This window comes from Hemibagrus wyckioides, linkage group LG13, assembly GCF_019097595.1.
Source record: "Hemibagrus wyckioides isolate EC202008001 linkage group LG13, SWU_Hwy_1.0, whole genome shotgun sequence".
NCBI classification, from domain to species: domain Eukaryota; kingdom Metazoa; phylum Chordata; class Actinopteri; order Siluriformes; family Bagridae; genus Hemibagrus; species Hemibagrus wyckioides.
In genome coordinates, this window is record NC_080722.1 from 6,781,607 (window position 1) to 6,807,238 (window position 25,632).

Below are 25,632 nucleotides of genomic sequence, written 5' to 3' on the forward strand. Positions count from 1 at the left end.
TGCTAAGTTTATGTGGTGGTCTTACGATCGGCAATTGCAGTCCAGCTTTCTTTCCTTATGGAATTTACCTATCCATCCATTTGTCTATGAATTAATCTATATTCTGTATCGCTTATCCTAAACAGGGTTACAGGGAACCTAGAGTCTATCCCAGGAGTGGGGGATAACCTGGACAGAGTATTTGGATTAGCAAGGAAACTGGAGTACCCAGTCAAAACCCCCAAAGCACAGAGAGAGCATACAAACTCCATGCACGCAAGGCAGAGGTGGGGGGAATTTACCTAAACCAAATAAATTACTTAAACAACCACAATCATCTGTTTATGACCAACCGTCTACACTGAAAATGAATAGTCTGAATTTTTTTCTCTCTCTCTCACCAGCGAGCCTCTTCATCCAGGCACCTTCATCAATACCCAAGTTGTTGTAGATGATCTTGAGTATGTTGCCAAGCAGTGTGTTCATGTGCTCAGAGGTAAGTGAAGTGCAGCATGTATCTGCGCGCTCCGGGTTGCTCTCTGGCCCGTGCTCCCACCAATGAGACATGTAGCTGCACAGCATGGGCAGCACCACCTCCATCACATGGGGCATCTGAGTGTAGCGCATGCCTGACTCGGCCAGCTCCATGATCTCTTCCAGAGCTTTCTCCAAGGATGGGACCAGGGGACATACCTCTTCCACCTGAGCTGGGAGACCGCATGCTGAGAGAGAGAGAGAGAGAGAGAGAGAGAGAGTGAGAGAATGAGGGAAACACTATAACATGCCGTCCTCTCTAAAATATACTGATGAGAAGAACATATCTTCTCACCTGTCCTCTCTCTGGAGCCTTTAGTGTTGTAGATGGAGAAGCTGTTGTAATTGTTGAGATGAGGTTCCAGGAAGGCCACGGGGAATGCACCAGAAAATGCTGCAAGACACTCGCCAAGAGCAGGCCGCTGCCTATAAAATACAGCGTTAATAATACACCTGTCACTTCCTTAGAATTAATTCATCATAACATGACAGATATATATCCAGGAAACAACACAGGGGCATTATAGTACAACAGGCAGGGTTAACAGAAAGAGGTGGCTTGTAAAGCCTTGATAAAGTGAGAACTTCTTCCTTACACACTATAAATCATTACCTTTCTACGTAGATACTTTTACTGGTGCCGAGGGAGTAAAGGCTGTTTAGAATCCTGTAACAGGAGACCTGGACATCATCCACTGTTTAAAAAAAGACATCTTTAGTGCATTTAATAAACTAGGACGGGAAACTTCATTTGTGATTCAATATTTGGTTATTCATCTAAAAACATGTTCTAAATATTCCTCAGTAAATGTAATACTCAGAGTGTTATGGTAATGAGAGAGTGGGCTGTCAGCAGGAGTTAAATCCAAATTCGTTCATTCATTAATTTGTTGGAGTATTCCCTGATGATAAATGTTGATATAAAGTATTTGCAATTCTTATTTAAGCCACAATTACACCCAGACCCCGTATCAGATATTTACTGTAATATTTTGCAGAAGCAGAATTGGCTCGTCTGTCTTAACCGCTTCCCATCTTTAAAATTTATTCCGGGGTTTTTGTTAGAAGCAGCTGGAGCCAAGGAAATGAGATACTCCCACATGTTTGCTTAAGGGCTAAGAGAGAAGTCTGCCGTTTGCAGCGTCTGTCAAATAGCCACTTCCTGTGGAATGAGGTTCTTTTCCATACTTACTGACTACATATACTAGACTATATCCACGGCTATAGATAATGGTCTAGCTTTTTACCTTTTCTTCCTGCTTTAAGACATCGATAATCACTATGCATTTTCTGATACGTCTCAGTAATGTTCTAGAGAATGACTATAGTCCAGTTATGTGGTCTTAGAGGACTACACCTGAAACATGTAGATTAATCACAATAGACCGACATAAATATACATACATAATTATTCAATAAACATCACACACCTACATAAATCTCTCATACTGTATATACAGGTCACAGTTCAGAATTCACTGTACTCTTTACTCTGAGTGTCATGGAATAATGTCAGGAATAATGGGCTGCTAAACCTCCAAAACAGTGCTACAGCTAAACTGTCAGACTTCCACTAGCTTATTAACAGTGACCTAATACTAATTAATCAAGTGTTTTGCTAACTGTACTAAAAAGATATCTAAGCGAATGAAAATATTCTCAATAGAGTCAAATTTGTGTCATAAAATTACAATAAGCAAGCATTTAATTTTTTTTATTCTATTGCCAGATAATGTAGCTTCCTTCTAGAATGCTAAATGCTTAATAATAACTACTGAAAAAAAATTCTTTATAACAAAATAGTAGAAAGGTCAGGGTTACAGTTTTTTCCCACCTGGTGCTTTTGTTTCATAACAACGTTACATATCTAATGTAGCTAAGAAGTAACAGAAGCTTAGCGCCAGCTCTCTGCATACTGAGAATCTGTGCTTTATGTTAAAGGTATGTGGAAAAATGCACAAATAAGACATCTCTCCATTCATTTCAAGTAATGTGTCTGTTATATGATGAAGTATGAGTGCAGTAAAAATCAAGGTAGAAGTTACGCTCACATATAAGGTCCTCTCCGAACAGGTTTTGTCCGATGTGCTCAAACAGTGAGGACAGGACGGGCAGCAGAGCCACGGTGGTGTAGTTGATGATCTGGGTGACTCCTCTGGGTTGGTTTCGTGTGTGTGTGAACTGACCCTGCCGTAGATTCTCCATTGTCCGCTCCAGGTCCTCAGCAGCGTTATCGAAAAATGCCCGCAATGCCGCCTTTACCGACTCCAGCCCCGTCTTCATAACTGTCCTACAGCAGGAAGAGGGACACACTGTGACCTGAGTCTTACTTGAGTGACTGAACTTTATCAAATAGACAGTGAAATAAAAAAAAATGGCTAGCTAACCTTTGAACCAATTAAATAAAGCTTTTATACTATTAGCCATGAGTTATATGGGAATTATTGACAAAATGATTAGGACTTCATTTCTGATTGATTCTGCACACATACTAATGGACAGTCTTCAATTTGCACTTACTGGATTGAGGTCACTGACCTGGCATCTAATGTCTGTCCAAGTATGTGAAGACAGTTCACGATAGAAGTGGCATCGTTCCCTGGGAGATAATTACAGGACGGATGTGAGAGCAACCATTTGTTTAGCTTGCCATAGGTGTAGAGGAGCAAAGATCAAGTACTTTTGTATAATCATTCCTGCTGTATTTGATAAACCATGCCAGAAACTCTTGGGTCCTGTGTTAGGTTTGATTTCATGCTATCATACAATTATTCAACTAGCATTTCAACTTCCAGTTCAGGAATACGGAGTACAGGATTTCTCCAAAAGCAAAACCATCTTCAGCACTTAGGAGGAATCTCTCTGAACTCTGATGATAACATAGACATAGATCCAGTCATACACTGAAGATTCAAAGTTTACAATGGAATTTTCTTTGTAAATTTGTGCTTTATGTAGCTAGGACAAAATTTCCGTCGCTAGCTCTGTGCTCTGTTCTGTGGTTATATGTTGTCTAGGTAGCACCAGGGTCCTGGAGAAACGTTGTCTCATTTCACTGTGTACTACGTCAGCTATATGTGGTGGAAATGACAATAAAGCTTCTTGACTTGACTTGATCTCTTTAAGATAATTAACACGTGACAAGTGATAAGAGGAACAACAAGGAGAAAACAAAATGCAAACAATTCATGTGTTATCCGCAGCCAATAAGGGTGACGTGTGATGCCAGTCTATATTACAATTTACTCACTAAAAAGAGACTAACTAATGGTGTGGGCCTCAATTGCTAGCATGCACTTACAGACCCACGTGCACATGTGCACACACACACACACACACACACACACACATGAGAAAGCCAAACAATTAGAACAACCTTACCAAACAGAGATATCCTATGTCTCACAAGAACTCCCAGTTTGCAGAAAAGACTGAGCAAGAAGAACAAAATGGATGACAAACAAAGAAGTAGAAGAAAGGAGAAACATTAGTAAACCAAAAAAAAAAGAAAAAAAAGCCAGGTACAAGCAGAGATTTTAAAAGTGGATTACATGAGGATTAAACAGGTTTGAAGAGAGAAGATTAGCTAATGCACTTGGAAAAGATGATATTAAAAGCTTTTGTAGAAAATATACCGATTAAGAACTTCATCTCTCATCTAGTTGCAGAAACTAGCTTGTGTGTGAAAGTTGAGCTCCTAAGATTCAATTAGAAAAATGCAATCACATATTTTGATTATCTAAAAATAAACTACAACTGAGAAAGTGCTTATACAGATTCCATTTCACCTCTACTACTAACCTCCAGGAATGGTCGGAATCATATGGATATGGATCACCTAGATATGGACTTCTTTAATGACACGGACTCTATAGGTTTGTATAAAACCTGATGATCCAGGTCTGGATCTGAGTGTTGCTGCTTCAGTGGAAGGGACAGGACTCATGCAATATCTGACCATTTAGACAAAGCAGTTCAAATAATAAAAAAAAGTTTTAAATAAAAGAAATACCAGATTTTCATTGTGGTCTCAGACTTTTGAACCCTGATGCACGTTGGTGGTCACTGGAAATCTAGGATTTCTACTCAAGGTCATGTCACCCAGCACTGTCACTCAGTCAACTGACTGAATGAAGGTGAGTCCGTACCTTGCTGTGTCTTGTACATGCACAATAGTATTATTATTTTAATTATTATTATTATTTCAACTGGATGGTCAACAGTCAATTGTCTGACCAAGTGTTAATCTGCTACCAAAGTAGCCTTGGAGGTGGATGCTATCACCGTGGCCAACAGGATGAACACCCAGTGCCTGCTGTGATATTTGATATGATGTCAGCTTCTCCAGTTAGTGGACATTACTTCAGACATTCTCATGGTTCTAGACCCAGTGCTGTGACTATGGGGGTTATGTTTTGTCAATCAGAACTTGCTATAGTCCAGTTTTTGAGTGCATTACAGCTGAATCCATGACTTTGTTGGAAGTCAGGATGACATCCTTGTGATTCTCCACACATGGCAGTGCAACACAACTTTGAACAAACTTCATTTAATGAATTTATTTTTATAGTCTTTGTTTTGCATTGGTTTTTTCCTGGGTGTCCAGTCTTATCCAGAAAAGTACTGTGAGTGCAACTTTGCATTCTAACCATGCAGAAGCCACACCTGAGCAATTTGAAAGCCAAGATCAACTAATTAAACAGGCGCTTGATTGGAATGAAAACCTGGACCCACACTATGCCCTTTTTATGTATAAGATTGGACGCATTTGGTTTATTGCAAACAGGAGCCAAGCATATATAATCCTTTTACATAATCTTCACACATACACACACACAGAGCACTAAGGCATAATATATGCAGGAGTGTTATTCAGAGAAAGGCTACATCCCACCTGGTCACCATCTCCTTCTCTTTATTAGAAGCATGGCCTCCACTGCTGATTGGACGGATGGCAGTGGACAGGAAGTAGAGCCGATGGTTCTTAAAGTACTGGTCAACCAGTGGCAGAACAACCTGTCAAAAAATAAACCACAGTGTTTGTATTATACTCTGCCTTTTGAGAGGTTCATGTGGATCTGAGAGCTTCTCAAAAACCTTTTTATCCTCACAGATAAAAATTCCTGAATATGCCATAATAGGTTATGAATCTGTACAGCAGAAATATGCTCAAAGTTTAAGGCTAGATTAAAAATATTTTGCAAAGGTCAACCCTGAATATCGTAATTTTAAAATTCTCAAAGTCATGTATGTGTCTAATGTGCTTGTGTATGAAAGGAATGGATTATTAAGTGTATTGAAAAGGAGTTTATGGTAAAAATTGCATATGGAAAAAGAAGAAAGTTCCCTTTGGGTGTTAAACAGTCCATGTACTGTGTTTGAGAAAAGAAACTGAGGAAAAGTAGTGTACCTTTCCAAAGAACTTCATCTGCTGCTCGTGAGGAATTTTCTCTCCTTTTGGTCGTGTAGTAACATCTGAGAGAGACACAAAATGAAATGAAAGGTATAAAAACAAAGCTATATCTGACTGCGACAAATACAGACTAATATATATAGCAGAAAACTCTCTCTGTGGATGAGTTATCATATGCAACACCGATGCATATGTAAAAAAAAATTTACAAAAAAAGATTAGATCTTTGCATTAAAAAGCAAAGGCACTGTACATGTTCCACTGTGGTTCAAATCTTTCCTGATAAGAAATTGTCATGTGTACAAATCTCTTAACTAAAATACGTACCAAATTCCAGCATGTGTTCATGAGCTTCATCCACGTATGTGATGAGCTGCTGCAGAAACGTATAAGCGAAGCGTTTCTCTATGGACGGTGTGTCGAGCTCTTGTTCCTTCATAGCCCTTAAAATGGAAGGAAAATAAAAGTGATGCTCATCATAATTTAAGATATAGGGTTTTGTAGGATGTTAACATGGACTCATGACACCATGGTGTTGGCTCAAGTGTTTAAGGCTCTGGGTCATTGACCAGAAGATTGGGGTTAAAGCCCTAACACTGCCAAGCTGCCAGTGTCGGACCCTTGAGTGAGGCCCAGAACCCCACCCGCTCCAGGGACGCTGCTGACCCTGTGCTCTGACCCCTACCCCCAAGGATGGGATGTGCTTGAAGAATTTCACTATGCAATAATGTATATGTGACAAATAAAGACAACTTAAAAAAATAGCTCAACCTTTATCTCATAAGAAATGCAAAAAGAATTTGTTTGATTTATTTTAAATGAAGCTGAGAGAAGTTAAATAACACTGAAAATCCCAAAGACATGCTTTTTCACATTACTGTAGTTAAAGCAATGGCAGGCCCTTGAATACAGAATTTCATGGCATGTTACTCGACTATGACTCCACGTTTCTATTCATAAAGCCTGGATAAAATCCTTCATTTAGTAAATTAACCATATAAAAGGTATCAGTGCTTTATATTCATAGTTATTTAGTATTTTGTGCTAGGTAGTGTTGTGTCCTGCTGAGTGTTTGTTTCAAGTTAAACGAAGCAAATTTCCAGGTAACAAAGGGATCATGTGTACTACTGAAGAAATCACAGTCACCTGTGAAATATGGCAGCACTCTCCACAATCTCACCTTGAAACAGTGTACCCATTAATCTGAAGGAACTTGAGGATGTCTTGTGCTTTTTCTCGGTCTTTGGATTTCTCTTTGGCAGTTAGAGTGTCATAGGGAACCAGCAGTGGATGGCTTCCCCCTCCTACAAAATAACCATCAGGCAAAAGGAAGTGAAAACTGTGGTCTTCAATCACAGATTCCCAAACTATGATGTTCAGACTGCAGCCGAACACTCAACAGCTCTAGATTACTGCCTATTAGAACAGCGTGAAGCCTTCATGAAGTAGACTGCGAATTCTACCTGTACAGTCTATACAGTCTACTTAGTAGATGGCTGAACAAGTACAGAGAAGGAACTGCAGCCACATAGCAGAGTTATTAGGTCAAAAAAACAAACAAAAATAAATATTAACATGGTTATAAATTTCAGATTTCTGGAAAGGCTAAGCTTAGCTAATGTCCATATTGCAGGTCTAAAGCTACAAGATATGTTCACACTGTGCAGAAATGTGTGAGAGAAATTTCTACAATATTTCTTTTAGTCTGAAATAATTTCTGCTTTAATTTTTGCTGTGAAACTAAATGTTAATGGCAAATAGTTTACATATTAAGAGTGATCACTTACAATTAAGCTACTGGTATTAATCCAGAGTTTGAACAGATGTGCATCCTGAGCTAAAAACCCTTTACCTTCATCGTGAGGTCCTTTCTTTATAAAGTATTTCATTTAGGAGAGAGGAAAAGATGTTACGAGAAAACCTACTACTTAATTGTGCGTTTTTTTCACTCCAAAATAGAAAGGGAGACATGTGAAGATCATATAGAGCATAGATCTCATCTGGGGCGTACCTTTGGCTTCCAGTTCAAGCTTCTTCTTTTTGGCCCAAATATTATGATAGTTTTCTGCAAGCAGCTCTGCCATGGACTGCAGGTCAAAACCAGATGCAGAATGAATGAGACTGAGTGAATGGTTTTGGGATTTAATATGATTAGCATGATGTTTCAGTGAACAGCTATTCACTCACATGCAGATCCCGGGACAGGGTGACGTTGCTCATGTCCACTGGGCGAGGGCTGAATCCATGAGCGCCCTCTACAGACAGCTACAGAAAACACAAATAATCCATCTCTCATCCTAGAATTTTTGTCACACTAAAAAATATTTTTTCTTAAACATCATGAATACTGAACAGCTGTATAACAGAATATAAATAGCTGGTTCAAAATCAACCCAAACACATAGATACCACCCAGGCTAAACAGTCTATGTCACTCCTTGTTTCCCTCTCCTGTTTTGAGAGCTCTCACTGGCATGTGAATATATAACCTCTTGCCCTCCCTAAAGAGTGTGAGCTTGATCAGTGTGAATAGTGTAAGTCTAGTCGATAGAAAAGGTGAGGCCTGAAGCTGTGGTCGATGTAAGCTGTGATGTAACCTGGCTGGTGAGGGAGATCCTGCGTGTACGGGTGTGTAAACTGGCTGAGTCGCTCTCCCTCATCCTTTCGATGCTCCAGCCCCATGACAGCATGGTCTTTAGAGTCTCTCTGATTGGCCAGCGATACACCTCTTTATCCTGCATGACATGCACAAAGATGGATGCATTAATAGTACATAGAAAAATTAAAACATTCTTTTATTTTTTTCCACATAATAGTAGAGTTGGTAGAAGTAAATGGAGCTTAATTTCCATTTTTCCAGGTGAACATTAAGACTGTGTTATGTTTCCATTATTATATAATATTAAAGCCTGTTGAAGCTTGATGTGGAGGTACTCTAAGTGACTACCAAAATTCAAAGAGTCTAAAACTAGAACCCTAGACTGCTGTGGTCAGATGGATCAGATCTGGACTTCACTCAGGTTCAAAATCTGCTTTTCCACTCAACCAGTAGTAGATAACATGCAGTGCAAACTCCTCTTGGTCAGTTAAACAGATAATTAACAAAATACAGGCTTTTACACACATGCTCTGTATAACAGCAGGCTTTACCTTATCAGACAGTCCCTTGTAAGCCTTTAGCAGGGGATGAACTTTGGAGGCCTCACACAGCTGCTCACCATGAACCCAGCCATTAGCAAACTAAAGATAGTCAGAGAGAAAAGATGGATGAATATCTCCAGTTGCATTGAGCTCGCATAGCAGATGGTGTAAAAACCCTATGCCTCATTACCTTCTCCATGGACCATTTCTCATGCGAGTGCTCAGCATACTTATTGATAAAGTGATCCAGCTTCTCGGGGACATTCACACTGAGGAAACAGAATAATGTTTTGTTTGACCAAAATAGAATTGCTTGTGTCATAACTAGGTTTTTTTTTATAGAATAGGAAAGCTAGAGTTCCTAGTGCATGAATTTTTATTCTCAAAGCATCTACACCGAATCAGAAGTGCATAAAAAAGTGTCACTAACTTGCTGGTGTCAACAGGCTGAGGATTAAAGTTGCCCTCTGCATCCATGGACGATTGTTTCTCCATCATCGCCACATAGTTGGACTCCATGTAGTCTGGAGGCAGAGCGCCAGCCACAGCACTCAGACAGGGCAGAGCTAGCTTAAACAGCTCAGCATCATACTTCTGCAGATACACACAGTGCGTGAACATTGTTTATCCAAAGGAGCATACGCTATATAGCAATTCTATTCAATTAAATTTTGTTTATTGGCAGTTTTAAAGCATGGTTCTCTATAACAGAAATCCATTTTTTATGAATTAATCCATGATGATCCATGACTTATGAGCAAGCCAGAGACAATGGTGGCGAGGAAAAACTCCCTCTGATAACAAAAGGAAGAAACCTTGATTGACTGGGAACTCATCCTTATCTGGCTAGCCAGTTAAACTACATTCTGTTACCTATATACTATTGATACCTCCAAACTGTACAGATATATATCATATATATCTCAGAAAACATACACAAAATATTGTCTTTTCTGTCAGTAACATCTAATAAATGGCTACGTACATCACCAAAAATACATACACAAAAACAAATGCACAGTATAAACAAAAATTCTACACACCAGGTAGAAGGACAATTTTTTCCTCTGGTAGTTTGATGAGAGTTGAACATCCTATTGTATGTAGCCAAGTGTCTCTCATTACACAGTGGTAGTGTTAATTAGCATTACATACTGAATAATCGCATCTCAGCATATTTTATGTGAATATTTGTGAAATTCCCTTAAAAAGTTGTGTATCTCTCCTCATGCCTCATTAATTAAAGTGCAGTTTGGGATACATTTTATAAATGCTCATATCTCATTGATCTGAGGAGATGCTGCGTATGGTCATAATTACTTTAGCTTGCATTATAAATGACTAGCACTATTAGAGGCAGCTGGAATATACGCTATAAAATATTGTGCATTTGAGATAATTTACTGCAGCATGCATGACTGATGATCTTTTCTCCTTTGCTTACTATGGCCTTGTATAAATGCTCAAAATGTTCAGCTAGGCAGATATGAGGTCCAATTTGCCCGGGTGTCAGATACCTTTCTGGCCAAAGCATCAAAGATTCCCCAGAAGAGTTTTCGTGTGAGATGGAGCTCCTCATCTGATGCTGCACCAAAGCTTCCCCATCCCCCTGACAGACAGTAGTACTTCCAGCATCGCTCGTAGTGATTGGTCAAAAGCTGGGAAACAGATTCAAGCAACAAGCTTAGCTAACAGTTCAGCCGAGGTCAAACAATGACCTACTTGTCACCCATGACTAATATTACTGCTATGAACTGCTATTTGGATTTTGACTACAGCCTAATGAAGCTTGGATGATCTCACCTTTAGAGGCATTTTGGTGTGTTCATTCAGCAGAGGAACATCAAACACCAAACGTCTCAGCAGATGCTGCATCATAGAAGGCCTCAGTTTCCTAAAGACATACAAATATACATTATACACTAAACACCTCCTCTTATATAAATAAATATATTTAGAGCAAAGTGACTTGTTACCACTCAGGATACTTAATAAGTACTGGCATGTTGGAGTTAAACAAATCAAAACAAACACACACACACATACACACACGCACCCACACACAGCGAGCAGGCACTCTTCGATTGCGTCTCTCTGGGCTTTGGTGAGGCAGCAGCCCTTTGACAGGCGGTACACCGTGTGGAGGAGTGAGTCGATCAGTGAGGCAAACGGCTCTGTGCCCGCAAATAGAGGTGCACATTTTGTCAGCAAGGGTAGAACAGCGGTACACAGGTAACGGTTTAGAGCCAGCGCCATGTCTGTGGCACTCAAGGCAGCCTGAAAGGCAGACAGAAAAAGTGCATCAGGGTAAAATGAGCACAATGGCAAAAGGGTATAATATGTGAACAAGCAAGTGTAGTAGCAAAGAAAATCTAATAATGTGTAAGATGATATTACTGAGATTTCTGAATCGGGTAATGCACACATCATCTCTTTGCACTCATTTGTATTTATTTGAATTACACTTATTATGTTGGAGGACCAAATATGTAATAAATCATGCTAACTAATCTTTCAAGTGCCTCAAAATACATTATTGCATGGTCATGTGACTCACTGTATCCAGTGAGGCAGCAGCTCTCAGATCAGGCAGGAAGCCGACCTCCAGCAGATGGAGTAGGAAGTTCTGGTCCTCGATTCCATAAACACGGTCCAGAAAAAGAACCATGGCGGCTTTGTGGTCTGGACAAAATCCAGCCGACATGTCTGGCTCCAACACAGAGCCGTCTGTGAAAAATGGGACAAAAAGTTTGGATGCTTTATTTGGCCAATGCACGTACATGTGTGTTAGTGCATGTTGTGAGTGTGTATTATTACATCAAACTATGTTCACGTTAATGATAACCACCTTTAACTTAAGTGTATATTACTTATGGGCTCTGTGTGTGTGTCTGTTTCTGTATGTGTGTGTGTGTGTGTGAGAGAGAGAGAGAGAGAGAGAGAGAGAGAGAGAGAGATCTACCTTTAGCGAGTGTGGGCATGTGAAATGGAAGGCTGATCACTCCCTCCAGGTCCTCAATGGGAATGAGAGAGCGAAGGATGGCCCGGATCCGAATTGCCTCTCCTTTACCAGCATAGATCAGCTGCACAAGAGGAGATTCATTACAGAACATTACAGAATCTTAAACCAACAAAACTCATTAAAATACTGTTTAGTTAATGACTAGCTTTTTTATTCTATATGTATGTGTGCTTGACACTCACGTGCATCTCTGGAGCACAGCGGCCCAACAGATCTATCAGAGCGGCATAGAAGGTCATGATGGCATTACCCATGTGTATAGTGTCATCCTCCTCATCGTCCATCATATCACTACTGTAATCAAGCACACACACACAGCTTGGTAATGAACAATTTATAAACCACAAATTGCATTCACATGGGTCAGGATTTCTAAAAGACCCACATGATCTTTTATCTCAAGTGATGCTGAAATGATGTTGAAGCATCTGCCTCTGTGTCAGGATGTGTGTGTGTGTGTATGTGTGTAAGTGAGAGAGGGAGAGAGAGTGAGAGAGAGAGAGAGAGAGAGAGAGAGAAAGAGAGAGAGAGAGAGCGAGAGAGAGAGAGAGAGCTCATACAGTGTCTTGCTGTCCTCTGATGTAGGTGAGGGTCCATCTCTGCCTGGGTCTTCAGATATTTTAATAGCCTCCTCCATCGCTGCCAGCAAACCGTTCCCACCTTCACCACGCAGGGCGGGGCCAAAACACTCTGGCCGGCGAATCAGAAGCCGCACCACCACGTTAGCGTTCTCTTCCACACTCTCACCTACAGAGAGAGAGAGAATTATTATATTAACATATAGATTAAAGGACCTGTGAGACAAATACTTCATACTGGCTGAGCTGTGAGTGATCTTTATAATAAACAGCAGGTCTTGATTGACTGAATGAAATGCTCATGATGGGACAGACTACTTCAGGAGGTCAGGAAGATATGCCAGAGCTAAATCATTTTGAAATATAAATGCTATTAGCAGGACTTTTTAGTCAGCACTAAACTTAAAAGGCATCCACTGTAACATGAACATGACAGAGTTCACATTAATCAGATTTTCTTTCCTTGGTAGAGGCCATGGCTTGCTGCATTCTGAAGTTGCTGAAGCTTAAAAAGGCAGCAGGGCAGTACATCTTACAGTAATCTAATTTGAACTGTCATACAAGCATGCACCAGCGTGGTTTACATATATTGAATATATCTACTGGACTTCTTCATTAATGTGACTCTCACCGTTACAGAACACAGCAAAGCGGAGGAAGTCGAGATATCGTTCTCCCTCCACAGGGTTCCAGCCAATATCAGGATAACCCTTAGAGACCAACATCACACAGCTCTGCAGCCCGCAGCCTGCTAGATACTGCACCACCTGTATACGCACACACACAATACAGAAAAATAAAGAAAGCAACACTGTGTATGTAATTCTATTAATATATAATATAACAGTTACATATATTTTATGTACATGAAGGTAAATCAACAATTAAGTCATAGTTATTTACGTTTTCTGGTAAGCATTTACATTTCTGGCATTTGGCAGATGCCCTTATCCAGAGCGACTTACAATTTAACTCATTTTATACAACTGAGTAATTGAGAGTTAAGGGCCTTGCTCAAGGGCCCAGCCGTAGCGGCTTAGTGGAACTCACAACGATCAGTAGTCCAAAACCTTAACCACTTAGCTACCACATCCCCAACACTGCAGCTTTACTTTACTTTAGGTAGATACCAACTAAATAAAATGATTAGGAACTCAGCAAGAAGTAAGGAAGGAGAAAAAGAGAAAACAAAGTGTGTTTGTTTCCTGACCTTTTCCAGGTCCGGCTCTCTGAGGGCCAGCGCCAGCTCGTTATTGTCCATCACAGAAGCAGCAGCTACGTCCAGCGGTGTGGAGCCACGCATTGATGGAGATGCTGCAGAGGATACGCATGAGCTTTACTGTACAATATATATTTACATACAGATATACCCAATCACAAACACTTAGTTATGTACACAGTGACAAGCAAAGCAGGTCAGCTTCAGTGGCCTGGACATTCATGATCAGGATGGATTGAAGTGGGATTCTATGGAGTCTGAGATCACAAAAATCTTTGTAGACTACAAAGAATGTAGAGAGGTCCTTTTAAACAGCTTCGGTCCAGAGATAATCACTGAAGAGTGGTGCTTCACAGGTTAGTGAAGAACCCTTAGTCACACTACTTATTTCTGTTTAAATAGTGAGCTGTGCTGGGCCAGCAGATTGCACACACCAGCACTTGATTCCACAAACAGAACAAATGTAATCCCCTCTCTGCTAACCACGCACTCTCTTTTTTCTTCTTTTTATATGCATGTACTGTAATGATACACTCTGCTAGAGAAACTAATTTTGTGCAGTAGCCTTTAACCATCATCATTTATAACTGTGCACAGTCTATTCCCATGCTCGGCTTGCTCAGATGAGCACACATAACTAGACTGAGGAAAAAGACAAATGCCACGATTAAAAAGCAGTGGAGTGGATTGTAAGAATAACAAAAGCTTTCCTGAGTGCAACAGCAAAGGCGAGCCAAACAAGGAGAGGTAGGCCCAGGGAGAAAAATGTATTTGAGCTGGCGAATAAAGCTAAAGACTGAAGTAGCAAGGGGTTTACCCATTAAATGGTGCTATACCTCAGTGTACATTAATATTAGCTGATATTAGAAGACATTTTAGAAGAGTCCAGCTTTATTTTTCAGCCATTTAGTAAAACATTACGTCTTTAAAAGAAGATAGTGTTTGTTGTTACCGAGACCCACGCTGCTGTTCTCCAGCAGGTAGCTCAGGTGATCAAACATGGCCTTCTGGTTCTGACGGCTGATCCGGCAGAAGTAACACAGAAAGCGGCAGCAGTTGGCCACCATCTTAGGAAATGTGATTTCCTGGAAACCAAAGGACCAACAATGCAGATCAAACTGAAGTCAAGTACATTAACAAAAGTACAGCTATATCATGACAATATTACAAGTAAATAAGGATCATCTGTTCTTCATTCAAGTGGTTATGGATAAGATATTATTAAGAAATATAACAGCTATATATGAATATTACAGCTTTAACTATTCCCATTGTAAGCTAAGGAGAATAACTGCTGTATTCTCTTGTCATCTGGATGATCCAAAATAAATATCTACTGCTTTTCTAAATAGTAGCCCTTATCATTCTATGCTATGCTTGTTAGGCAGGGTGATGATTACCTTGGACTCTCCGCCACCCAGCACATTAACCATGACCTCCATGACCGTTTCATGCATGCCCAGAGCTCTCATCAGGTTCGGGTGTTGATAGAACACCTTATTGTTCATGATGTCGCTGTAGAGGAGGGAAATGAGCCATCACTGATGCTAATACATTTTTGATACATGAAGTAGTGACGGTGTGTGCATGTGTGTGTTTGTGCCTGTACGTTGTGTTCACCTGAGGCCGCGGATCATGAGTTTTTCTTCCTCGCGACCCATGCGGACGCTGAGCAGTGACCGGATCTGTCCAAGTGAGTCTAACAGGTTGATGGTGTCCTCCACAGAGACAGCGTTGATGGTGTATGTTTTTGGCAGAGCACGCACCTGCCCTCCGATTCCATCATATTGTCTGTGTAGCAGCACAAACATGGCCCTGACTAGCTCAGGGTCCTCTATTACAGACTCCTGAGCCCAGCGCACCATCGTCTCTGAGATCAGCTGCTGCAGAGTGCCTAGACAGTGCAAAGAGACCACCCATTTATTCCAATTTAGTAATAAAATCTTTAGGTGATTATCGCCCAGATAAAGCAGCAAGTCATAGATCATCTGAGAAAATGAGGAAAACACAAGAAAATGCGAGTACTTACTGGGCTTCTTGGCTTTTTTTTTCTTTGGCATGTCGGCCATTTTCTTCTTCAAGTACGACACCTTTTCCACCAGGGACATGAGACGTCCTCTGATCGTGAAATCGCTGTCTCCTTCCCCCAGCTTATCGTCATCGATCTCTATACCTGCACCAGCACACGCAACATTATTAATATGACATTAAAACCAATTTAACATCACAGTGTTACAGAAATGTAGCAATAAAAATGCAGTGGCAGTGATTTCTAAAGGTTGTTAACATTAAAGTCAGAAGTCTTCACATATTATTTTGTACATATACGTCTGAAGTTTGAATGTATTTATGAATGAATAATGAATGTTAACTTTTATTTCTGCCTGAGGTGCATGCAGCTGTAGCCAAATGATCGAAATAGGGATATCATTATTGATTTCTAACCCTATTACAGCCATCACTAATAAAGCAATAAAATCTCTGAGCTCGTTAATAAGATATATGTCTTTAGTGTGGCTTAATCCAAGTTTATATGGAAGAAAGAACCTTCTCCAAAAGAAATCCATAAGCAGAGTGAGTTTAATGAGTATGAGTGTGTGTGTTTGTACCACAGTGTGTCATGAGATCCTCATGGAACTGTAGCAGCTGCTCCCGGATGTCCTCTGGACAGGGACATTCCTGCTTCTCATCCTTAAAGCTGAGCAGCATGTTAATCTGAGAAAAGAATACATACATACACACACATACACACACACACAGTCAGACACTCTCCAAGTGCACATAACAGAGGCTGTCGCATTAAAAATATCCAGAATAATGACTTTAGACAGACCTGTTCCTGAGGCGGCGAGCGGAACTCTTTGGTTTTGCGAGCAGTGAGGGCAGCAGACATGTTGAGCGCCTGCATGACCTCGTTATAGCGGAAGCGCTGGTTGTCCTGCAGGTTAGCTACAAAGTCATCGGAGAAGGCCACTACCGCCTCGATCCGGTGCCGGACCTGACAGTCACACAGATACTGCAGCAGGTGGCACATCTGATCAACAGAAAAACAGGGCAAATAAACAAGGCATTTAAATTAAAACTAAATAATTATATTTACTCATTTGACAGACTATTTTATCCAAAATGATATACAACTGAGCTGAGCAGATAAAAATAAACAGGTTTGGCCAAAACCAAAATCACACATTTACAATATTTAAAACATTTTAGTTCTATTGAAGTGCACAGATTTTCAAAAGCATCACAATAACACTACAATGACCCTAAAGATGTTTACTGAGATGAATGACTGTTTTATTTTTTAAATAAGGTAAGGGCAAAATGACCTCCCACAACAACAAGCTACTGCCAGCAATACAGTGCAAGCCAGAAGGACAAAGCAGCTTAATGCTGAATGTTGATTATCTGACAAAACCACAGAGCCAGCAATGCCGCAGGATAAATACAATATTTTGATGTGGGAAGGAAATTGCCCGCACTGGCACACATGGCACTAGTTCATGAGTACATTAAGAAACTACAAACCGCTCTCATTCAAAGAATAGCTAGGCAACAATCAAATAAATAGATGGAGGTTGATAAGGAAAATAACTGACAGGCATTCATGGCTGCAGTGGTGCTACTGATGGAGGACAACATAACTGAATTTCCATTAAATTTACAATGTGCATAACATACAATCAATAATTTGTACATAGTTGCACAGGAGTGTATCTAAAGCTCTGCTGTGTTGCAAATTTCTCACCTGAAGTTTGACAGGTTCAGGCAGCTTCATCTGGAGCAGGCCTTCCTTGGGCACTTTCCTCTTTCCACTCTCTTCCTCTTCTCCTCCCAGTCCTCCTTCAGTCCTCCTCTCTCCATAATCAGTCTCTCTGTCTGGACTGACAGCCCGCCCCTGTTCCCCAGAGTCCTGTGAGAATACGCTGGGCTCGATGAGCTGCAGGATGGCCCTCAGGTCTCCATTGTGGAAGATGCCCATGATAAGCAGTGTATAAAAGAGCTTGATGAGAGGCACGAAAAGAAACTCTGTGCTTCCCCCTACAGGGTCTCGCACATGCAGGCTGCCCTCCTGAACCGCCTCCGTGAGCATCTCCATCGTACGGCTCTTCAGTGTCTCCAGTGGGAACTCTGGGCTGTATTGGAAACGGTCACTCCCTCCGCTGCCGTTGCCTGTGGCGACAGCACTGATGAAATTTGGAGAGGAGAAGTGCATGCGTGGTCTCAGTGAGGTGCTCAGGCCGATTCCCGGCAGGCCGTGGCGCTTCTTCTGCTCGTCAGGAAAGAGTGTGATGCTCTTGGTCTCGTCAGTCATGGGCACAATGTACTCGTTGTTCATCATGAGCCGGGCCGTGGCATAGCTGCTCAGATGGATGTCGATCAGCAACTCGTAGTAGCCGGTGCGCAGCAGGCCCGCCATACTTTTGTTCTGAATGGCTGATAACAGCTGAGACTCGTCCACGTGGCTGCAGAGTGCAGCTGCCACACGGTGGTTCCCGAGAGCGCACATGGCTGAGTACAGACGCAGAGTGTGGTAGTGAAACTGCAGCAGCTCCCTCTGTTCTGTCAGTTCCAGGATATCCACCGACCTGCATAAGCAAACATGCAAACACACACACAAGAGGAATGAGCCAAACCAGTGCAACTTTATAAAATGCAACGAAAATTATATGTTCTATACATTTAAATAGCTAAATATATCATTCAGTGCAGAGGATACTGATGTGTCTCAACAGAATATATCTTTAAACGATCTTTAAACAATGGCAAATAAAGCCTATGGAAGACACCGACAGGAAGTATGTGCCACTGGAATGTGTGTGTGTGTGTGTGTGTGTCTGTTACCTGTTCTCCTCAGGTATATGCAGGGCCATGAACTGCAGAGGTTCTGTGCACTGCACCATCCAGCCGTGCCTCTCATTCACCCTGGAGACCTCTGACCTGAGGAACTGATTGGGCACTCGGCTCCAGAGCACAGGCGTGAGGAACTGGACATGCATGCGGGGTGGACACTGAGACACTGCATTCTTCCGCTCGCTCTTAAACAGCCCGGCTGATAACGGCATCACATTCTGAAACACCCAATGAAGCAACCACACATACAAACACACACAAATAAATACCTCCAGTTCCCTAACATCAAACTGTATGACTGGTGTTTAACATGAATTACTTTTTTATTGTCTTTAACGTCATATTTCAGTGAATCATTCAGTGTCCAAATCCACATCATCAAGGAGGATATTTCAGGTGATACGTTTACTTCATTGTTTTTCTAGTAATAATAACCTTGTACTTTCAGTAAACCTCAGACAAAAACATTTCTCCTGTTTGACTTTAAACACTTGATATAAACCCATTTAAAGTGCAGTTACTATGTCTATGTGTATTTTGTCTGTATGTGGATGTTTGTAAGCATCTGTACACGGGCAGTGTGTGCATTCTCACCTTGATTCGTCCCAGTTCGAACTGGAAGACATTGGGACTGGTGGCCTGAGCAAACACTGCAGGGAACAGTTTGGTACTCGGCTCCACCTAGACAAACACTCTCATTATCATTTTGACCTGAACTCTATAGGTCTTACTTTTCTCACCCATGTAAGTGCGTAGTTACAAAACAGTTTATTGCAGTATCCGAACAGAATATACCTGAATAATACACCAAGATATGCATTATATCACAGACTCCCACGCTCCTTCACTTATACACTCAGTGACCACTTCACATCACATACATCTACTGTACCATACAGGCTTACTTTTTTCCACTGTAGCCCATGAGACATTTATTTCAACACCACACTAACCATCACGTGTGTCAGTGCTGTGCTGAGAATGATCCACCAATCCGAATTTTTGTACCTGGTAGTAAGTGCTGAGCTCTTTGCCATTGGCTGTGAAAGTGAGCAGGCCACTGGCAGTGTCCACCATGCAGCCAATCTCTAGGCCATTATTGTTACGGCCCTGCCCAGGGTTATTACTCTCACCGGCCCACACCATGTAGCAGTTACTGCGCTTAATGCTGCGTGCACACACACACACACAGACACACACACAAACACACACAGCAATAGACAAAAAAAGAGAGATTGAGAGAGGGACAGAGCAACACCAGTTACAGAAATGGAACAATCTCGCAATGAGAAAAGAAACATCAGAAAAAATCTTACTAGAAACCTTCTGGAAAAACAGAAAATTCAGTCTTATTTTATTTGTATAGCATTTTTAACAATGGACATTGCAAAAAAGCAGTTTTACAGAAGGATATAAATGACAAATCTAAATTTTAAATGAATAAATTGATCTCTAAATAGCTAGTCGGGGTGAGAGTGGCAAGAAGAAGCTCCCTGAGATGACATGAGGAAGAAACCTTAAAAGAAACCTGACTCAATTCATTTCCCTTCTACAACTGTATACTATAAAATCAAAAAGACCAAAGGTGGAGCTTATTAGCTTACGAGCAACTCATAAAAATGAGCACCATTTCTGAATGTAATTTCAGTTTTCTACCCAGACCTCTTCCCTGGATTATTGACTAAACAAGCTAACAGACCTAGCTTCACTGACCTCTCGTGCACTTTTCCCTTCTCGTCCCCGAGGGTCACGGTGACCGTCCGGACCTTGTCGAGATGAAAGGCCGGGTCGTACTGGTGGAAGTCAGAGGTCACCCAGCCTACCCACACACTGGACGGCTCCTGGCCTGGAAAGATCCGCACCGAGTAGTAGTACTGAAGCACGGAGGAAAAAAAACTGTAACTGTCTGCATTTATAAAATCATACAATATGTTTATTACTTTGGCTTTGGATCAAAAATTAAAGAAAGGTGATGAAATAAAATGAATTAAACATCAACATCAATTTTAAATTTAAGGGAAAGTGTTGGGAGTCAGTTCATTATATGGAAATAAAAGGAGTTTTAAAATATAGTAGGCTGTTTAGGTGACTACTTTAATCTAGCAATAATACAGCAACATTATTAATATGCATTTAAACACAATCTGTTTTTCCTCATGTCTGGTATTATTATTATCCTGTTACTTTAACGTGATCTCCTGAATAGGACGAACGGCATGGATAAGTAAATCCAGTTATCCACTAAATCCAGATATAAAAAGCCTTGAATTGAAGCTGACACGTGAATAGTAAAGGTGCTGGTAAATTGTTCCTTCTCACCGTGCATGTCTGCATGAGGAACTCGTAATCGTCTCTCTCGTCAGCCATCACCTCCTCAGACAGACGAGCCGAAGAGTTACTTGAGCTGAAATCCGGTTTAGACTTTTTCAACATGAACCTGCACTCCACACACACACACATTTGTCTTATAACTATATTTTATTTAATGTAGCCACCTACTTGGTTTTGTAACCATATTAATTCATTAAATATGATCATTACGACAGGTACTATATCATGGACAGACATTTGTGAATATATATGTGCCTTTTTATGTTTAATGGTGGCTGGCCTCTTCACTTACAAAGTCTGAAAGTGCCATTTTAGGCACTTAAGAATTTTTTGGTGACATCCCTAATAACTATAATTAACTGATAAATAAGTGACTCTAAACCTTGAACATACATTGATAGATTTTAATTCACATTAACGATCTCCATTTACAGAAAGTGAGGGTGCCGCCTCATTGCAGCTATTTGAGGTTGGAACATATCCGAGCCGTGACCACTGGCCAAAAGATTATTTCATGTAAGACGGGGGAGGGGGGTGGGACTTTCAGGGATATCAGTTAATAATGGACATAATATTCCTGAATCATCATTTTATTAGAGGAAAAAGGCCTGCCTTGTGTTTTTTCTGTATTCTTTCTACTGCATCTTTGGAATCCATCTATCCACAACACACACACACGCACACACACATACCTCTGTTTCAGTTTGGATGGTTTCTCCTGGTTGTAGTCCTTGTGGTTGTTAAACTCGTCCCTGTCTTTATCCGGGCCGTTTGAGCTCATGTGGCCGTGAGAACTCTTCATCAGCACCTCAAAGTCGGACACGGTCTCAAAATCTTCCAGATCTTTCTTCGGAGAGAAGAAGCTGCCGTTAGCTGGTAAAGTCCCGCCAGCGGGTTTTGTGAATCCCTCAGCGCACTCGATGGGCATACTCAACCGGTAAAACACAATGTCTGTGTTACTGTTCTGGGACCCGAATGACCTCTGTGTGACCTTTAGACAAGGTGGACTCTCTGCTGTGCCATCAATTCTCGTGACCTTTTGGAGACAGCAGACATACACACCACTAAACATACACTATATGGACACCCTAGAAAATGGTGTAACTTAGGAATAAATCCAGCCTGTTTACAGGAAATGTATGATGTATATCAGATAATCAGTTTAAACTAATTAAATCATATTTAAAACAGATTATACAATTTTACTGAAATGAAACTAAAGTTCTAAAAAAAATAAATGATTTGAATTGAGAGTAGTAATAACAGAGGTACTTGACAAGCTGAGTGTAAAATCCAGTGTGTGTGCAGACCTCAATGTGCTCGTAGCCCTGTGGTACAGTGATGAACTGAGGCAGCCTCTTGCTGAGCCACATGGTGACGTCTCGGTTCATGTTGACGGCGAAGGGCTCGTAGCCCTCCTGCAGGCCGCAGATGGTGAAGAACTTCAGTGTGCTCACGTCTTTCCCAAAGTTCATCCGGCCCACCTGACTCACACCCAGACTGCACACCGGGATAAAACCTGTCTCACAGCACATAGCACAAAAAATGTGTGTTACAACACAGGGCAGGCTCTGTCTTTGTTAACCCTCTCTCTCAGATAGATAGACATACAGACAGACAGACAGACAGACAGACAGACAGACAGACAGATAGACAGATAGATAGATAGATAGATAGATAGATAGATAGATAGATAGATAGATAGATAGATAGATAGATAGATAGATAGATAGATAGATAGAGGCTGCTCAAAAAAATTAGGAAAATGCTTAAATCCCACTTTCAATCTCAATAAATAAAATGTTCATGATGAAAATCTTTACTATAATGCATTGTGGAACTCACTGAGAATAAAATAATGTGACAATGATCAATGGAAAATCATCAACCCATCACCAGGCTACACACTACACACAGCCCAGGGCCCACTGCACCAGCGTAAAGTCTGACAATGGCTCCTAGGTCTTCATCCGGGTCCCTTAAAGCAGTATGGGTACCGCTGGCTAGAATGTGGAGGTCTGTGCTACCCTTCAAGGATATTCCTCCCCAGAGGATGGTCATACTGGATGATATTGCAGGCAGCTCAACATTCCCCACGGCATCTCCAGACTCTTTCACATGTGTTAAATGTGAACCTGTGTGAACCTGCAGCCATACGTGAAAAAAAATGGGGTGCCAGTGGCGGACCTGCTAATTCTGGTGTTCTCTTGCAAATGCCAATCAAGCTGCATTGAGCTGGGCTAGGAGCAAAGGTACCTCTTGAGCAAGCCTTAATGCCACCATCAAGGAGCCAAACATGCACAAAGTAGCCTACATAAGGTTATTTTGTAGGGCTGTGGCAGTGCCCCTCTTGTTCCATCTCACACAATGGAGCAGATACCGGTCCTGCTGCTGAGTTCTTGTCTTTGTACAGCCCTGTCCAGCTCTCCTCATGTAACTCCTCCATGCTTTTGAAACTGTTGTGAGACACACCAAGCTGCCTTGTGATGGCACTTTGGATGTGCCATCCTGGCGGCGCTGGACTGCCTGTGAAAGCTGATTGGGTTGCTGGTACTCCCTCATATTACAGGTAGTGACAAGGACCCTAATAACACACAAAACTAGAGACAAAACAGTCAGGAAGGATAAGGAGAGAGCAATTACCCGTGTCCACCACATGCAAGACCGTTCCCTTTTTGTAGGTTGTCCTGCTGTTGCCTCTCCAGTGCACCTGTGGTCACTTTCATTTGCACTGAAGCAGATTAAACTGATTCACAATCACTTATACCTCCTAACTGGACAGACTGATATCCCTGAAGTTTAACATCCTTGCTTAATGGTTAAATGTTCCCTTAATTTTTGGATCAGTATACACTTATAAATTTTAATATGATGCTATCTCATAAAATATTCCCAACTGCATAACAAACAGTACAAACTCATTTTCATAAAGAAGACTAAGATCACATGAATTCAGGTCTAATGCTGTTTAATTTAGCTATATAATGACCAGTTATGATGGTGGAACATGTAAATATGGAAAGATACGGAAAGTTTTCACTGCATTTGAGAATCTGGGTCACAGTCAGCCATATCTAATGTTTGGGTGGTATTTTCATTCCAGGTTCAGGTCCATATCATGTCTAAATTGTGGCAGTCAGATTCAAATGAGTTCATCACCATGGTGCTATGGGTTTGAGATGGAAGTCTATCTTCTGCTAACTGTGCAGTGATATGGATGATATTAATGCCTCGTTTTGACTGCAGTGTTCGTTGTATCATAGCAACCAATAGGTGGCAATACGCTCTTTTTTTTTGCAGGCGTGCAACGAATGTAAAGGATTTCTTAAAGGAAGTGTTCTCTCTCTCTCTCTCTCTCGCTCACACACACACACACACACACACAACACAATTACTGTGACTGAGTTATAGCTGATGTAGATAATAAAGACATCGTACAGGATAGAACACATTTCCTTGTGTGCTGAGATTTGCTTAGGATGCAATACAGCATCAATATACAAATAAACAAAAAAAAGCTAATTCTATTTCTTCAGTACCTGTGAAATAACATCAGTGGTGACTATATTAACCATTAATGGATCATCATGCAGCGTGTCTCTGCCCTGATCAATATAAATCGATCTTTTGTGCACCCCTGGAGTGTGAGTACGTTGTTTTGCTCTTTGTATTGCGGAATCAGCTTGTCTGGTGATGATTAATGGCATCATGAATATTGCTAAAAGGAAAATGTAATTTAGCAGAAAAAACCTAGCTGCCTCTGCCAGTAGGTTAAAACTTGGCCACGCTTCCACATCCCCGAATCAACACAGAGGCTGTAAATAAATCTAAAGTTGACTGTATCTCCACATATAATGACAATCTATCAAATGTCTGCCTGACATAGCTTGGCACAGTAAATGTTTCGGATTCACCATCGTTTATTATAGCATTATATTTCATAAATTGTCATTAAGAGCATTTCTTGTAATATTTAGCAGGCTCAGCTACAAAGGATACATTTATAGGATAGTTAGATCAGGTCAGTCGGAACTGCTCTCTATCTCCAAAACAATCGTCCGGTCTCGGTTTAAATAGAAAGAGCTAAATACAGCACACGGTATTTGAGCCTAATTAGTCATAGACATATATTTATAAAATGAGTGGGTGGTATTTTCAGCCACGGGATCGAAAATCCAGTGGCACAGTATAATAGATGAGCATCTAAAATCACAAATCTGGGAGAATGCTAAGAAACTTAACATACTGAGGAGATTTAGATATCGGCAGTCACATGGTACATAGACAAACAACGACTTGGCAAAAACCAGAGGCAAAACAAGCTTAGCATACAAAACTAAAGTGTTAGATTAAAGAGATAGAAAAGCTAAACTAATGCTTAGATACAGGAAGATGATGTCAAAATGGCAGGTTTTGAATAGGAGAGAATAAAAGCTACATGTTTACATTTACACAGTTAGCACCATTTCTATGATTTATTATTTATTCTTACTTAAAGACTTACAATTCACTGTAAAAGCATAGTATGGGCAAATGAAACTTTATCACAGACAAGCCTCAT

The 25,632-nt window shown here is 40.9% G+C and overlaps 1 protein-coding gene across 22 annotated transcripts in view; it reads right to left on the reverse strand.

The window, feature by feature from the left end:
• Window positions 1-25,632, reverse strand: part of ryr2a (ryanodine receptor 2a (cardiac)) — a 170,352-nt gene that overhangs the window by 39,019 nt on the left and 105,701 nt on the right. For 8 of the 22 annotated variants that reach the window (XM_058406217.1, XM_058406214.1, XM_058406211.1 and 5 more), the window contains 39 exons: window positions 22,382-22,590; window positions 21,764-22,107; window positions 21,060-21,177; window positions 20,454-20,614; window positions 19,749-19,908; window positions 19,335-19,421; window positions 18,732-18,958; window positions 17,635-18,475; window positions 16,720-16,920; window positions 16,496-16,601; window positions 15,916-16,059; window positions 15,507-15,780; window positions 15,287-15,401; window positions 14,839-14,971; window positions 13,878-13,981; window positions 13,299-13,434; window positions 12,650-12,836; window positions 12,272-12,380; window positions 12,030-12,150; window positions 11,625-11,794; window positions 11,124-11,344; window positions 10,871-10,961; window positions 10,585-10,725; window positions 9,498-9,661; window positions 9,258-9,336; window positions 9,077-9,166; window positions 8,524-8,661; window positions 8,114-8,191; window positions 7,938-8,013; window positions 7,107-7,230; window positions 6,254-6,369; window positions 5,924-5,988; window positions 5,408-5,529; window positions 3,895-3,944; window positions 3,052-3,112; window positions 2,565-2,803; window positions 1,127-1,208; window positions 809-939; window positions 381-701 (listed from right to left, as the gene is read on the reverse strand). In XM_058406217.1, coding sequence (XP_058262200.1) covers window positions 381-701; window positions 809-939; window positions 1,127-1,208; window positions 2,565-2,803; window positions 3,052-3,112; window positions 3,895-3,944; window positions 5,408-5,529; window positions 5,924-5,988; window positions 6,254-6,369; window positions 7,107-7,230; window positions 7,938-8,013; window positions 8,114-8,191; window positions 8,524-8,661; window positions 9,077-9,166; window positions 9,258-9,336; window positions 9,498-9,661; window positions 10,585-10,725; window positions 10,871-10,961; window positions 11,124-11,344; window positions 11,625-11,794; window positions 12,030-12,150; window positions 12,272-12,380; window positions 12,650-12,836; window positions 13,299-13,434; window positions 13,878-13,981; window positions 14,839-14,971; window positions 15,287-15,401; window positions 15,507-15,780; window positions 15,916-16,059; window positions 16,496-16,601; window positions 16,720-16,920; window positions 17,635-18,475; window positions 18,732-18,958; window positions 19,335-19,421; window positions 19,749-19,908; window positions 20,454-20,614; window positions 21,060-21,177; window positions 21,764-22,107; window positions 22,382-22,590 — 6,336 coding nt within the window. Of the gene's footprint in view, window positions 1-380; window positions 702-808; window positions 940-1,126; window positions 1,209-2,564; window positions 2,804-3,033; window positions 3,113-3,894; window positions 3,945-5,407; window positions 5,530-5,923; window positions 5,989-6,253; window positions 6,370-7,106; window positions 7,231-7,937; window positions 8,014-8,113; window positions 8,192-8,523; window positions 8,662-9,076; window positions 9,167-9,257; window positions 9,337-9,497; window positions 9,662-10,584; window positions 10,726-10,870; window positions 10,962-11,123; window positions 11,345-11,624; window positions 11,795-12,029; window positions 12,151-12,271; window positions 12,384-12,649; window positions 12,837-13,298; window positions 13,435-13,877; window positions 13,982-14,838; window positions 14,972-15,286; window positions 15,402-15,506; window positions 15,781-15,915; window positions 16,060-16,495; window positions 16,602-16,719; window positions 16,921-17,634; window positions 18,476-18,731; window positions 18,959-19,334; window positions 19,422-19,748; window positions 19,909-20,453; window positions 20,615-21,059; window positions 21,178-21,763; window positions 22,108-22,381; window positions 22,591-25,632 lie in introns of all 22 variants that reach the window. The other 14 variants (XM_058406215.1, XM_058406216.1, XM_058406213.1 and 11 more) reach the window with 4 other exon arrangements.